The sequence below is a fragment of the Bufo gargarizans genome, chromosome 2 (assembly GCF_014858855.1).
Source record: "Bufo gargarizans isolate SCDJY-AF-19 chromosome 2, ASM1485885v1, whole genome shotgun sequence".
NCBI classification, from domain to species: domain Eukaryota; kingdom Metazoa; phylum Chordata; class Amphibia; order Anura; family Bufonidae; genus Bufo; species Bufo gargarizans.
In genome coordinates this window covers 712,837,653-712,850,140 of record NC_058081.1, presented here as the reverse complement: position 1 = coordinate 712,850,140, position 12,488 = coordinate 712,837,653, and the positions used below count along the sequence as shown (strand labels likewise).

Here is a 12,488-nt window from a genome sequence, read left to right as displayed (position 1 = left end):
AAAAACTGTTGTTAAATATATGTATTATTTTTTTATATTACTTCATTAAGCTTTATTAATAGCTATATTTTTAATTGTGTAGGATTTCAATTTTATTAGTCATTTTTAAAGTAAGTTTTTAGAAGTTTCTTCAGCCTACTTCGTTCTTAACCTAACATTCCTCTTCTTATGTAAATCCATTTTCTATATAGTTGACTACCCCTTTGTTCTTTGTAATATCAATTACTTTTCATTCAGTGAGTTCTGACTAAGGTGCCCTCTAATAGAAATGTGTTAAATAATTGTGTGTTTGAATTTTATTTAATTTTTTGAATCAGTTATTTTTTTATGGCAATAATGCTTTAAAACTTATTTGAAACTGAGAGAAATTAATTCATGCCAAAAACAGTTTTTTAGAAGCCAGTAAAGATGTTTTATCAAAAACAGGTAGAGTGATTGTCACGTTCGGGTGTGGGTGAGAAACACCACACCGAACATAGGAGGGAAAGGGGTGAGGAAATAACACTTAGAAACTAGGGAAAGGAGATGGACACCTCCTAGTAAAACCCTAATCAAAGTCCTGACTAACTACCAGTATGAACAGACTCAAGAAGTAGGTGAGTTCATGCACAGGAATACCTAATGTCCTAACTCACCCTATAGGACCCTGATACTAATTTCAGGACTGAGATAACCTGTTCCTCCAAAAGGAAGAACAAACAGGAGTTTCCCTCAGGCCTTAATACAAATGACAGGGAAATGCAACACAAAAAATAACCCAAACAAAATACAAAAGGGAAAGAAAACACTTAACTTCAAGTGGCTATGGCAGCACCAGGAACTCAGCCGAGATCCACACACCAGCTATCCACAACTCAAACTGAAGCTATAAACTGCATAGCATAGTAGGAGAAACAACAATAAATAGAGAAGGTTAAATGACCCTAATAGCCACACCTGGGTATAGAAGGTGTGGCAAGCACCAGAAACAACACAGACCTAATTTGATACAAACAGAAAACATGTCAGATCAAACCACGTGTTGCCAGTCTCACTGATCTCCTGCCACCTGTCGCGGGAACGCCTGTGACAGTTATAATCATTAAGTATTAATATTTTTAGACTTTTTAGATTTTTTATTGGTTCAGGGCCACTGTTTATGACAAATGTACTTTAGTAGGAGAATTCCATAACAAAAGGTTTTTTACTACAGTTGTAAAAGTGTAGAGGGGACTTGATAGTAAATATTACCATAGAGACCCATTTTTCCATGGTTAATACTACCATACACTGAACCACCTGGGGCTTTGTAGCTCTTTGGCTAGTCTAATTGGCATAATCCTTGGATCGATATTCAAAACCTTTTGTCTAACATTGTACATCATAGAGAGATCCTCACACAGAATTTTGCATTATGAAAATTTGCAATCAACGCTACTCCTAAAGTAAAAGATATTGCAGCCTTCTCATTAGCCCACAAGCTAGAAGCAGGAAGGGATCATGTCTACTGATTAAAAAAATCTTGAATATTCAAAATTACGAATATATATCACTATATTCAAAATATTTGCGCCGATATTCACGCTAAAATTCACAATTCAAATATTCGTGATCAACACTAGTTTTAAGACAATTCATTTTAATATATTGATTTATATCAAAGCATCTGTGCTTCCCTACCTTGAAATTCAACTTGTCATGTTAAATGTGTTTTTTCTTCCATACTGTCAACGATTTTTAGGCTGGGGTCAAGCTGTCTAAATGCATTCTGATATGCTGCGGATTTTCCCCAGTGGAAATGTGAGCGGATATTCAACAGCATATGGAATAGCAAAAAAGCTGATAAGATTGTGCATGATCAAAACTTCATGTGTGGACAACTCATCAAGAACTAAGAATTGTCAAAAGTGAAAACTCATTAATTGTATTTTTATGAATTTGTTGCTTTTCTGTATACAAGGTAGATCGAGGCCTGATGGAGGTTATTATACTCTGAATTATGTTGATGCTATATACAAAATATTTTTATATTTTTTTTGTATTTTCAAATACAGATGGTGATGGTCAACAGGTACTGCCAAAAGGTAAATGCTGCTGAGTGATATATCACCAAATGGTTCAGGAGTTATAAGATAATATTATTTCTAATTAATATTCTAGATCTTCAGTTATTTGGTCAGTTATTTCCATCAGTTACTGTGTGGGCCTTACTACTGGTTATGACTACCAATAACGGATGGAAATAACTGACCAAATAACTGATGTCTGAACTTGGCCTTAGTGGGGGGCAGGCAACTAAACGCATCTATTTTTAAACCTCTAGTTTTATCTGTCTATCTATCTATCTATCTATCTATCTATCTGTTATATATCAATCTATCTCATATCTGTCTATCTATCATGGTCAGCCTACTCTAACCACTTTCCCAGTACAAATACATTAATCACTCCCAAGCAATGCAGAATGCAAAGCGTAACACCCCTGATTTCTGATAAATTTGCGTTTTATTTATTCATTAAGCAGACAAAAAAATACTAATTGTTCTCTGGACTTTAAATGAAAAAGAGACCAATATCAGATGGAAATATGTAATTCTATTCAGTATTGTTGCATAAAAAATGTAGTCTCTAGTTGGTGGCCAACAAAACATTTTTTTTCTTTTAGATATAAAAGGAGGAATTCCAGTGTCAACAGGTAATGTATATAAATATATAGGTCATCTATGTAAATGATTGGCAAGCTTTACTTGCAGTACTTTGCCTTACCACATGGAGTGCTGTTAACAGGACATATGTCTACGCAATAATAATGCCTTTCTTTATTTAATAATAGCTACCTGGTCTTTACAAGTTGGGGGAAATAAGCCGGTGAATGGACTTGGTATGTTTTTAATAAAGACAATACTGCAAATATTAATTAATGCAAAACCATAAATACATCTTGTCAGAGTTAAAGATTGATTAGAAGGAGCCAGAGTGTTAGATAGGAGGCAACAGAGAACGTTGCTGTAGTAGTGGTTTAGGCAGGAGATGATAAGGGTATTTATTAGAGTTTTTGCATACTCATGATTGAGGAATGCGTGGATCTGAGAGCTATGTTTCATTGGTGAATCTGGTAAAGGCAGTTTCAGTTGAGTTGTAGGCTAGGAAGGGTAGGGTAGGAAGCCAGACTGTAGCCGGTCAAAAAGTGCACGAGATAAGAGGTGGGAGGACAATTCAAAGTGGAAATGTTGTTCAAGGAATTTTTTGTAGGAAAGTGTTATTATTTGTTGCTGCTTACAAAGAAAGACACTGGGTCAGAGGCCTATTGAGGAGTTTTACCCTGTTATTGTCTGCTGGTTGTGTTGCTCATTTTTCAGCTTTTTTTTCTGTTTGTCTACTTACCTTTTTTATATCATTTTTTCCAACCTCCCTGAGCATCCAGGGAGCTCCAGAAAAAAGGGAGACCTCCAGTACTCCCACCGGTTTTGGATAATTTTTTGGGTGTCACAGAAGTCTCTCGGAACCTCCTACAGATTAACTGCTAGCTAGATCTGACATCAAACACAGACCCAGGTTCCAAACACATAGTGGAGGAACAGTAGGAAGGGGGGGAGGGACCCCCAGTGTGCTGAGCATATTCTGCACCCACATTTTTCAAACAAAGTTAACAAGTTTGATATGAATCTCTTATCAAAGTATGTTTTATCTATCTAGCGAGAGTGTTGCCGGTCAAACAAGGAGTGAGATGAGAGTTGGCAAGAGAATTCAAAGTGGACTTGTTGTCCAAGTGTAGTTTTCAGGAAACAGGAGTAGTAATATGGGACGACAGTTGTCTATATCTATCTATCTATCTATCTATCTATCTATCTATCTATCTATCCATCTATCATCATCTCTGTTATTGATTGATTGATAAACTGAATATTTCTGAAGAAGATGAAGTTATATGCACTATTTGTTCTCTTGACTTTAAATGAAAAGGACACCAATATCAGATGGAAATATGTAATTCTAGACAGTATTGTGGTGTAATATAAAAAACAGGCATGTTTCAAAATCAATTTTGAAGCTCCAGTGAGTGGCCAATAAAACCAGTTTTTCTTTCAGATTTAAAGGAAGGAACTCCAGGGTCAACAGGTGGAGTCTATAAATATATATTATTTTGCGTGTAAATGATTTGTGAGCTTTACTTGCAGTACCTTGCTTGACCAATTGGAGTGCTGTTAACTGGACATATACAAACATAATAAGAATTCTTTAGTATTAGTAATACAGAGAGGAATCAAAGCTTACCAAAGATAGCTGATTTATGGGATACGATTTAGCATGGAGCCATTGACTGTGACAGATAGGTCTGCTGGGGGGCTGAGGTGGCGAGAAGATAGATTCTGTTTTCACTGGGCCGCAGGAGATGGCCTTCTCTGTAATGCCAAAGGATGAGAGAGTGTGTAACAGAAGGGACAGGTCCAGGAGGAGGAGGAGGACAGATTAATGTAATTTGTCTTGGCAGTAAGCAGGTCGTTGGTGAATTAGGTAGGGCTGTTTCAGTTGAGTGGTGTGATCAGAAGCCAGATTGAGCCAGTCAAATAAGAAGTGAGATTAGAAATGGCAAAGAGAATTCAAAGTGGACTTGGTGTTTAAGTGTAGTTTTGAGGGGAAAAAAGAGAGCAATATTGGGTGACAGCTGTCTATATCTATCTATCTATCCATCTATCATCTCTATTATTGCGATTAACTGAAGACTCTGAAAATGAAGTTAATTTGACTATTTTTTCTCTTGAGTTTAAATGAAAAAGAGACCAATATCAGATGGAAAAATGTAATTCAATTCAGTATTGTTGTGTAATATAAAAAAAAAAATGTTTAAATAACAATTTTGAATCTCTAGTCGGTGGGAATAAAATTTATTTTTCTTCCAGATATAAATGGAAAAATTCCAGGGTCAACAGGTAAAGTCTATTAATCTTTAGATCATGTATGAAAATAATTGGTAAGTCTTACTTGCAGTACCCTGCCTGACTAGTTAGAGTGCTGTTACCAGGACATGCACTGAACAAAAATATAAACGCAACACTTTCGGTTTTGCTCCCATTTTGCATGAGCTGAACTAAAAGATCTAAAACATTTTCTACATACACAAAAGACACATTACTCCCAAATATTGTTCACAAATCTGTGTTCCTGAGCACTCCTTTGCTGAGATAATCCGTCCCACCTCACAGGTGTGGCATATCAAGGTGCTGATTAGACAGCACAGGTGTGCCTTAGACTGCCCAAAATAAAAGGCCACTCTGAAATGTGCAGTTTGATTACATAGCACAATGCCACAGATGTCACAACATTTGAAGGAGTGTGCAATTGGCATGCTAACTGCAGGAATGTCTACAAGAACTGTTGCCCGTGCAATGAATGTTAATTTTTCTTCCATAAGCCATCTTCAAAGGTGTGTAACCACACCAGCCCAGGATCTCCACATCCAGCATGTTTACCTCCATGATCTTCTGAGACTAGCCATCTGGACAGCTGCAGCAACAATCGGTTTGCATAACCAAAGAATTTCTGCACAAACTGTCAGAAATCGTCTCAGGAAAGCTCATCTGCATGCTCGTTGTCCTCATTGGGGTCTGGACCTGACTGCATCGTAATCGACTTGAATGGGCAAATGCTCATATTTGTCTGGCATGTTTGAGAGGCGTTCTGTTCATGGATTAGTCCCAGTTTTCACTGTTCAGGGCAGATGGCAGACAGCGTGTGTGCCGTTGTGTGGGTGAGAGGTTTGCTGACGTCAATGTTGTGGATTGAGTGGCCCATGGTATGGGCAGGCGTATGTTATGGACAACGAACACAGGTGCATTTTATTGATGGCATTTTGAATGCACAGAGATACTGTGACGAGATCCTGAGGCCCATTGTTGTGCCATTCATCCACAACCATCACCTCATGTTGCGACATGATTATGCACAGCCCCATATTGCAAGGATCTGTACACAATTCCTGGAAGCTGAAAAAATCCCAGTTCTTACAAGGCCAGCATACTCACCGGACATGTCATCCATTGAGTATGTTTGGGATGCTGCGGATCAGCGTATATGACAGCGTGTTCCAGTTCCTGCCAATATTCTGCAGCTTCGCACAGCTATTGAAGAGGAGTGGACCAACATTCCACAGGCCACAATCAACAACCTGATCAACTCTTTGCGACAGAGCTGTGTTGCAGTGCGTGAGGCAAATGGTGGCCGCACCAGATACTGACTGGTTTTCTGACCCCCCCCCCAGTAAGGCAAAACGGTTCACATTTCAGAGTGGGCTTTTATTGTGGGCAGTCTAGGGCACACCTGTGCAATATTCATGCTGTTTAATCAGCACCTTGATATGCCACGCCTGTGAGGTGGGATGGATTATCTCGGAAAAGGAGAAGTGCTCCCTAACTCAGATTTAGACAGATATGTGAACAATATTTGAAAGTAATGGGTCTTTTGCGTATGTTGAAAATGTTTCAGATCTTGGCGTTCAGCTCATGCAAAATGGGAACAAAACCGAAAGTGTTGAGTTTATATTTTTGTTCAGTGTATGTCTACTTAATACTAATACCTTTCTTTACTTAATAATAGCTACCTGGTCTTATCAAGTTGGGGGAAATCAGCCGGCGAAAGGACTTGGTAAGTTTTCAAAGGGAACCTGTCATCAACTTTATGCAGCCCGTACTAACTGCAGTATAAAGTAGAGACAGGTGAGTTTATTTCAGCGGTTTGTCAGTTAAAAGTTAAAAGTAAGTGGTTGCCGTGAACCAACATCACACTCATTGCAGACTGGGCCTAGAAAAGAGTCACGGCCACCTGAAAAGAGTCCTGGTTATTCATAAATTTCTGCTCTCACTGCCCACCTGCTGATGACTGACAGTCTTCTACCTAGTTTTCTCTCTTTTTCTCTAGGAGAGAACTGCCAATCATCAGCAGAAGATTATAAATTACCATGACTCTTCTCAAGTATATTTGACTCTTTTCAAGGCCTGTGCTGCAATGATTATGATGCTGTTCTCAGCAACAACTTTTAGCTCACAAGTGACACAACGATGAAATCAGCATTTCTGTCACTATTTTATGCTGCCCTCAGTGAGGTCAGCAGAAACTTGATGATAGGTTCCCTTTAGAAAAACAATGCTGCGAATATTAATGAGTGCAACACCATAAATACATATTTTCAGAGTAAAAGATTGATTGATTAGAAGGAGCCAGAGTGGTAGATAGGAGGCAATAGAGAAAGTTGCTGCAGTAGTCTAGGCAGGAGATGATGAGGGCACGTACAAGCAATTTTGCAGACTCCTGGTTAAGGAATGCGTGGATCTGAGAGCTACTTTTGAGGTGAAGGCTACAGGTGGTGGAAAAGAATTGGATGTGAGCTTTGAAGGGCAGAGCAGAATCAAAGCTTACCACAAGACAACTGACTTGTGGGACCAAGCAGAGCAGATAGATAGGTCTGTTGGGGGGCTGAGTTAGACGGAAGAAAGATAAATTCTGTTTTCTCCATAATAAATTCTGTTTTCACTTGGCCCCAGGAGACGGACATGCCAGGGAACGAGAGAGTGTGTAACAAAAAGGAGAAGTCAAGGGGTTGGAGAAGGCCAGAGTGATGTCATTTGTCTTGGCAGTTAGCAGATAGTTGGTGAATTTGGTAGGGCAGTTTCAGTTGAGTAGTGGGGTCAGAAACCAGACTGCCGGTCAAAAAAGAAGTGAGACAAGAGGTGGCAAGATAATTCAAAGTGGACTTGTTCAAATGTACTTTTGAGGAAAATAGGAGCAGTAATATGAGGTGACAGCTGTCCATATCTATCTATCTATCTATCTATCTATCTATCTATCTATCTATTTATCTATCATCTCTATTATTGAGATTAACTAAATATTCTGACTTTAAAGGAAAAGGAGACCAATATCAGATAAAAAAATGTAATTCTATTTTGTTATATTGTTGTGTAATATAACAAATGCATGTTTCAAAATTTTCTATCTGAAGTCGGTGGCCAATAAAACCAGTTTTTCTTTCAGATATAAAGGGAGGAATTCCAGGGTCAACAGGTAAAGTCTCCTAATATTTAGGTCATGTTTAAAAATAATCAGTAAACTTTACTAGCAGTACCCTGCCTGACGAATTGGAGTGCTGTTAGCAGGACATATGCCCAAATATTATTAGTAGAATCAAAACTTTCCCCAAGACAGCCGACTTATGGGACCAGAAAGAGCATGGAGTCATTGACTGTGATAAATAGCTCTGTTGGGAGCCGAGTTAGATGGAGGAAAGATAAATTTTGCTTTCACTGTATTTTGTAATGCCAAAGAATGAGAGTGTGCAACAAAGGGAAGTGTCAACTATGTCAAAGGCAGAGGACAGGTCCAGGAGGAGGAGTCCGGAGTGATGTAATTTATCTTGGCAGTTAGCAGACCTCTGGTGAATTTGGTCAAGTCAGTTTCAGTTCAGTGGTAGGTTCAGAAGCCAGACTGTAACTGGTGAAAAGGTGTGAGATAAGAGATGCAAAGACAATTTAAAGTGGACAGGTTGCTAGTAGTTTTAGGAAAATAGGAGTAAAAATATGGAATAATAGCTGTCTATCTATCTTATGCCTAGATTTTAAAGGAAAAGGAGACCAATATCATTTGGAAATGTGTAGTTCTATTCAGTTTTGTTGTGTAATATAAAAATGCTTCAAAATCACTTTTGAATCTCAAGTCTATGACTTGCAAAACCTGTTTTTCTTTCAGATATAAAGGAAGGAACTCCAAGCTCAACAGGTAAAGTATATAAATATATATTGGCCATATATATATACAGTAAATGGTTGGTGAGTTTTAAATGCAGTACCCTGCCTGGCCAATTGGAATGCTGTTAACAGGACATATGCCCATGTATTACTAATACTTTAGTATTAGTAATACAAGGTAGAATCAAAGCTTGCCCAAAAAAAACTAACTTATGGGAAAAGATAGAGCATGAAGCCATTGACTCTGATAGATAGGTCTGTTGGGGGCTGAATTAGATGGAGAGAAAAATGAATTTTGTTTTCACTGTATTTTGTATTGCCAAAGAAAGGAGGTGTCCACTGTGTCAAAGGCAGAGAACAGGTCAAGGAGGAGGAGGAGGACAGAGTAAAGTAATTTGTCTTGGCAGTTAGCAGATCGTTGGTTCATTTGGTCAAGTCAGAAAAAGTTGAGTGGTGGGGTCGGAAGCCAGACTGTAGCCAGTCAAAAGGGAGTGAGATGAGGTGTGGGAGGACATTACAAAGTGGACATGTTATATGGGATGACTGCTGTCTATCTGTCTATCTATCTGTCTATCTGTCTATCTATCTATCTATCTATCTATCTATCTATCTATCTATCTATCAATCAATCAATAAATCTATATCTATCTATCTATCTATCTATCTATCTATCTATCTATCTATCATCATCCATCACAGAGATTGGTGGTTGTTAACAACACCACTAATTCTCAAAATGTAGTCTATAAGTAGTTTTCACAATAAATCTAAGTGATTATTGAGCTTTACTTGCAATACCCAGCCTGACCACATGGGGTGCTGTTAACAGGACATATGTCCACAAAATACTAATACCTTTATTTACTTAATTATAGCAACCTGGTCTTTTCAATTTGGGGGAAATCAACCGGTGAATGGACTTGGTAAGTTTTTTTAAAAAACAATGCTGTGAATATTAATGAATGCAACATCATAAATACATTTTTTCAGAGCTAAATATTGATTAGAAGGGCAACAGAGAAAATTGCTGCAGTAGTCTAGGCAGGAGATGATGAGGGCATGTACAAGCATTTTTGCAGACTCCTGGTTGAGGAATGTGTGGATCCGAAAGCTACTTTAGAGTTGAAGGTTCAGGCGTTGGAAAGGGCTTGGATGTGTGGTTTGAAGGGCAGAGCAGAATCAGAGCTTACCACAAGACAACTGACTTGTGGGATCAAGCAGAGATTAAGCCATTAACTGTGATAGATAGGTCTGTTGGGGGGATTAGTTAGATGGGGTAAAAATAAATTCAGTTTTCGCCATAATAAATTCTGTTTTCACTTGGCCCCAGGAGAAGGACAAGTCTGTGATGCCAGGTAACGAGAGAGTGTGTAACATAAAGGAGAGGTGAAAGACTTGGAAAAGGCAAGAGTAATGTAATTTGTCTTGGCAGTTAGCAGATGGTTGGTGAACTTGGTCAGGGCAGTTTCAGTTGACCTGTAGGGTCGGCGGCCAGACTGTAGCCAGTCAAAAAAGGGAGCGAAATAAGAGTTGGGAGGACAATTCAAAGTGTTGTTCAAATAGTTTTGAGTAAAGTGTTATTATGTGTTGCTGCTTACAAAGAAAGACACTGGGAAAGAGGCTTATTGTCATTGTCATTGTCTGCTGATTGTGTTTCTTCTTTTTTACGTTTTATTTTTGTATCTGTCTATCTATCTTTTATATCATTTTTGCCAACCTCCCTGAGCATCCAGGGAGCTCTAGAAAAAGGGGATACCTCCAGTACTCCTACATGTGTTGAAGAATTTCCTGAATTTCCACAGAAGTCTCTCGGCACCATCTGCAGATATACTGCTAGCTAGGTCTGGCACTGACCCAGGTTCTGGCACAAACCCAGGTTCCAAACACATATTTGAGGATCAGTAGGAAGGGGAACAGGGACCCCCAGTGTCTGGAGCATGTTGTACACCCACATTTTTCATTCAAAGTTAGCAAATTTGATCTGAATCTCTTATCAAAGCATGATTTATCTACTCTATCTATCTATCTATCTATCTATCTATTATCTCTATTATTGAGATTATAAAGACGATGAAGTTAACTGTACTATTTGCTCTCTTGATTTTAAATAAAATGGAGACCAATAATATGAATACTTTAGTAATAGTACTACAAAGCAGAATTAAAGCTTACCCAAAGATAGCTGCTTATGGAACCAGAGAAGAGCATGGAGTGCTGTTAACAGGACATTTATCCACATAATACTAATACCTTTCTTTACTTAATAATAGGTAGCTGGTCTTATCAATTTGGGGGAAATCAGCCGGCAAATGGACTTGGTAAGTTTAAAAAAAAAAAGACAATGCTGTGAATATTAATTAATCCAACACCATAAATAGAGTAAAGGATTGATTAGAAGGGTGCCAGAGTGTTAGATAGGAGGCAACAGAGAAAGTTGTTGCATTAGTCTAGGCAGGAGATGATGAGGGCATGTACAAGCATTTTTGCAGACTCTTGGTTGAGGAATGTGTGGATTGGGGGTTGTTCAAAACTCGAGACCCCCACCGATCAGCTGTTTGAGGAGGCCTCCTTGCAGCTTACAAAGCACAATGCTTACCAATGCTTGGTATTGCAGCTCAGTCTCATTCACTTCAATATCACTGAGCTGCTTATAGGCCATATTAACGATTAATGAGACTACAGAATGCAGTTCAAACTTTTCACCCTCTCCACAGTGCTGCACCTCCATATATCTCCTCTCTCATCTCCATCTACCACCCTACTTGTGCTCTCTGTTCTTTTAGCGGCCTAAGATTAATAACCTCCATAATTCGTACCTCTCACTCCCGTTTTCAAGACTTTTCTCGAGCTGCACCTACCCTTATGGAATACTCTGCCCTGGGATACTAGGTCAACTCACGACTTCTCCACCTTCAAACGTGCCTTAAAAACACATCTTTTCCGGCAGGCTTATCAAGCTACCTAAAATGACTTTTCCCAGACTAAACCTTTCCCCCACCAACTCCTCTGGCCTAAACTCAATCCTCTAGTAGTCCCAAACCCGAAGCAGATCGGCCAGCACCACTCCTGTCAGTTCAATAATGGCTAAATCCTACTTATCACAATCAACTACCTTATGTATCACCCCCAATTCCTCATAGAGTGTAAGCTCTTGCGAGCAGGGCTCTGACTCCTAGTATTTCAGTTGCATATTAGCCAGTTACTTTTGTTTCATACATGAACCCTATGAATTTGTAAAGTGCTGCGAAATATGGTGGCGCTATATAAATGCATTTAATTATTATTATTATTATTATTATTAATAATATTATTATTATTGTTATCTGAGAGCAATTTTTTAGTTAGAGGCTGCTGGAGGTGGAAAAGGCTTGGATGTGTGGTTTGAAGGCCAGAGCAGAATCAGATCTTACCACAAGACAACTGATTTGTGGGACCAGAAGCAGCATGGAGCCATTGACTCAGATAGATAGTTATGTTGGGGGCTCAGATGGGGGAGAGATAAATTCTGTTTTCTCCATAATAAATTCTGTTTTCACTTGGCTCCAGGAGACGGAAAAGTCTGTAATGCCAAAGAACAGAGAGTGTTTATCAGAAGGGAGAGGTCCAGGAGTTGTAGAAGGCCAAAGTAATGTAATTTGTCTTGGTAGTTAGAAGATCATTGGTTAACTTGGTCAGGGCAGTTTCAAGGATTTATTTTTATTTTTAGGAAAGCCTTATTATGTGTTGTTGCCTACAAAGAAAGACATTGGGTCAGAGGCCTATTGAGGAGTT

General features: G+C 38.7%; 1 protein-coding gene across 1 annotated transcript in view; it reads left to right on the top strand.

Annotated features, from left to right (window-relative positions):
• Positions 1-3,897: 3,897 nt before the first annotated feature.
• The window catches only part of LOC122926346 (collagen alpha-1(IV) chain-like), an 875,364-nt gene continuing 866,773 nt past the window's right edge, over positions 3,898-12,488 (top strand). The window contains exons 1-4 of the mRNA XM_044277721.1: positions 3,898-3,979; positions 4,069-4,098; positions 8,008-8,037; positions 10,988-11,035. Of these exons, the coding sequence (XP_044133656.1) occupies positions 3,898-3,979; positions 4,069-4,098; positions 8,008-8,037; positions 10,988-11,035 (190 nt within the window). The remainder of the gene's footprint in view (positions 3,980-4,068; positions 4,099-8,007; positions 8,038-10,987; positions 11,036-12,488) is intronic.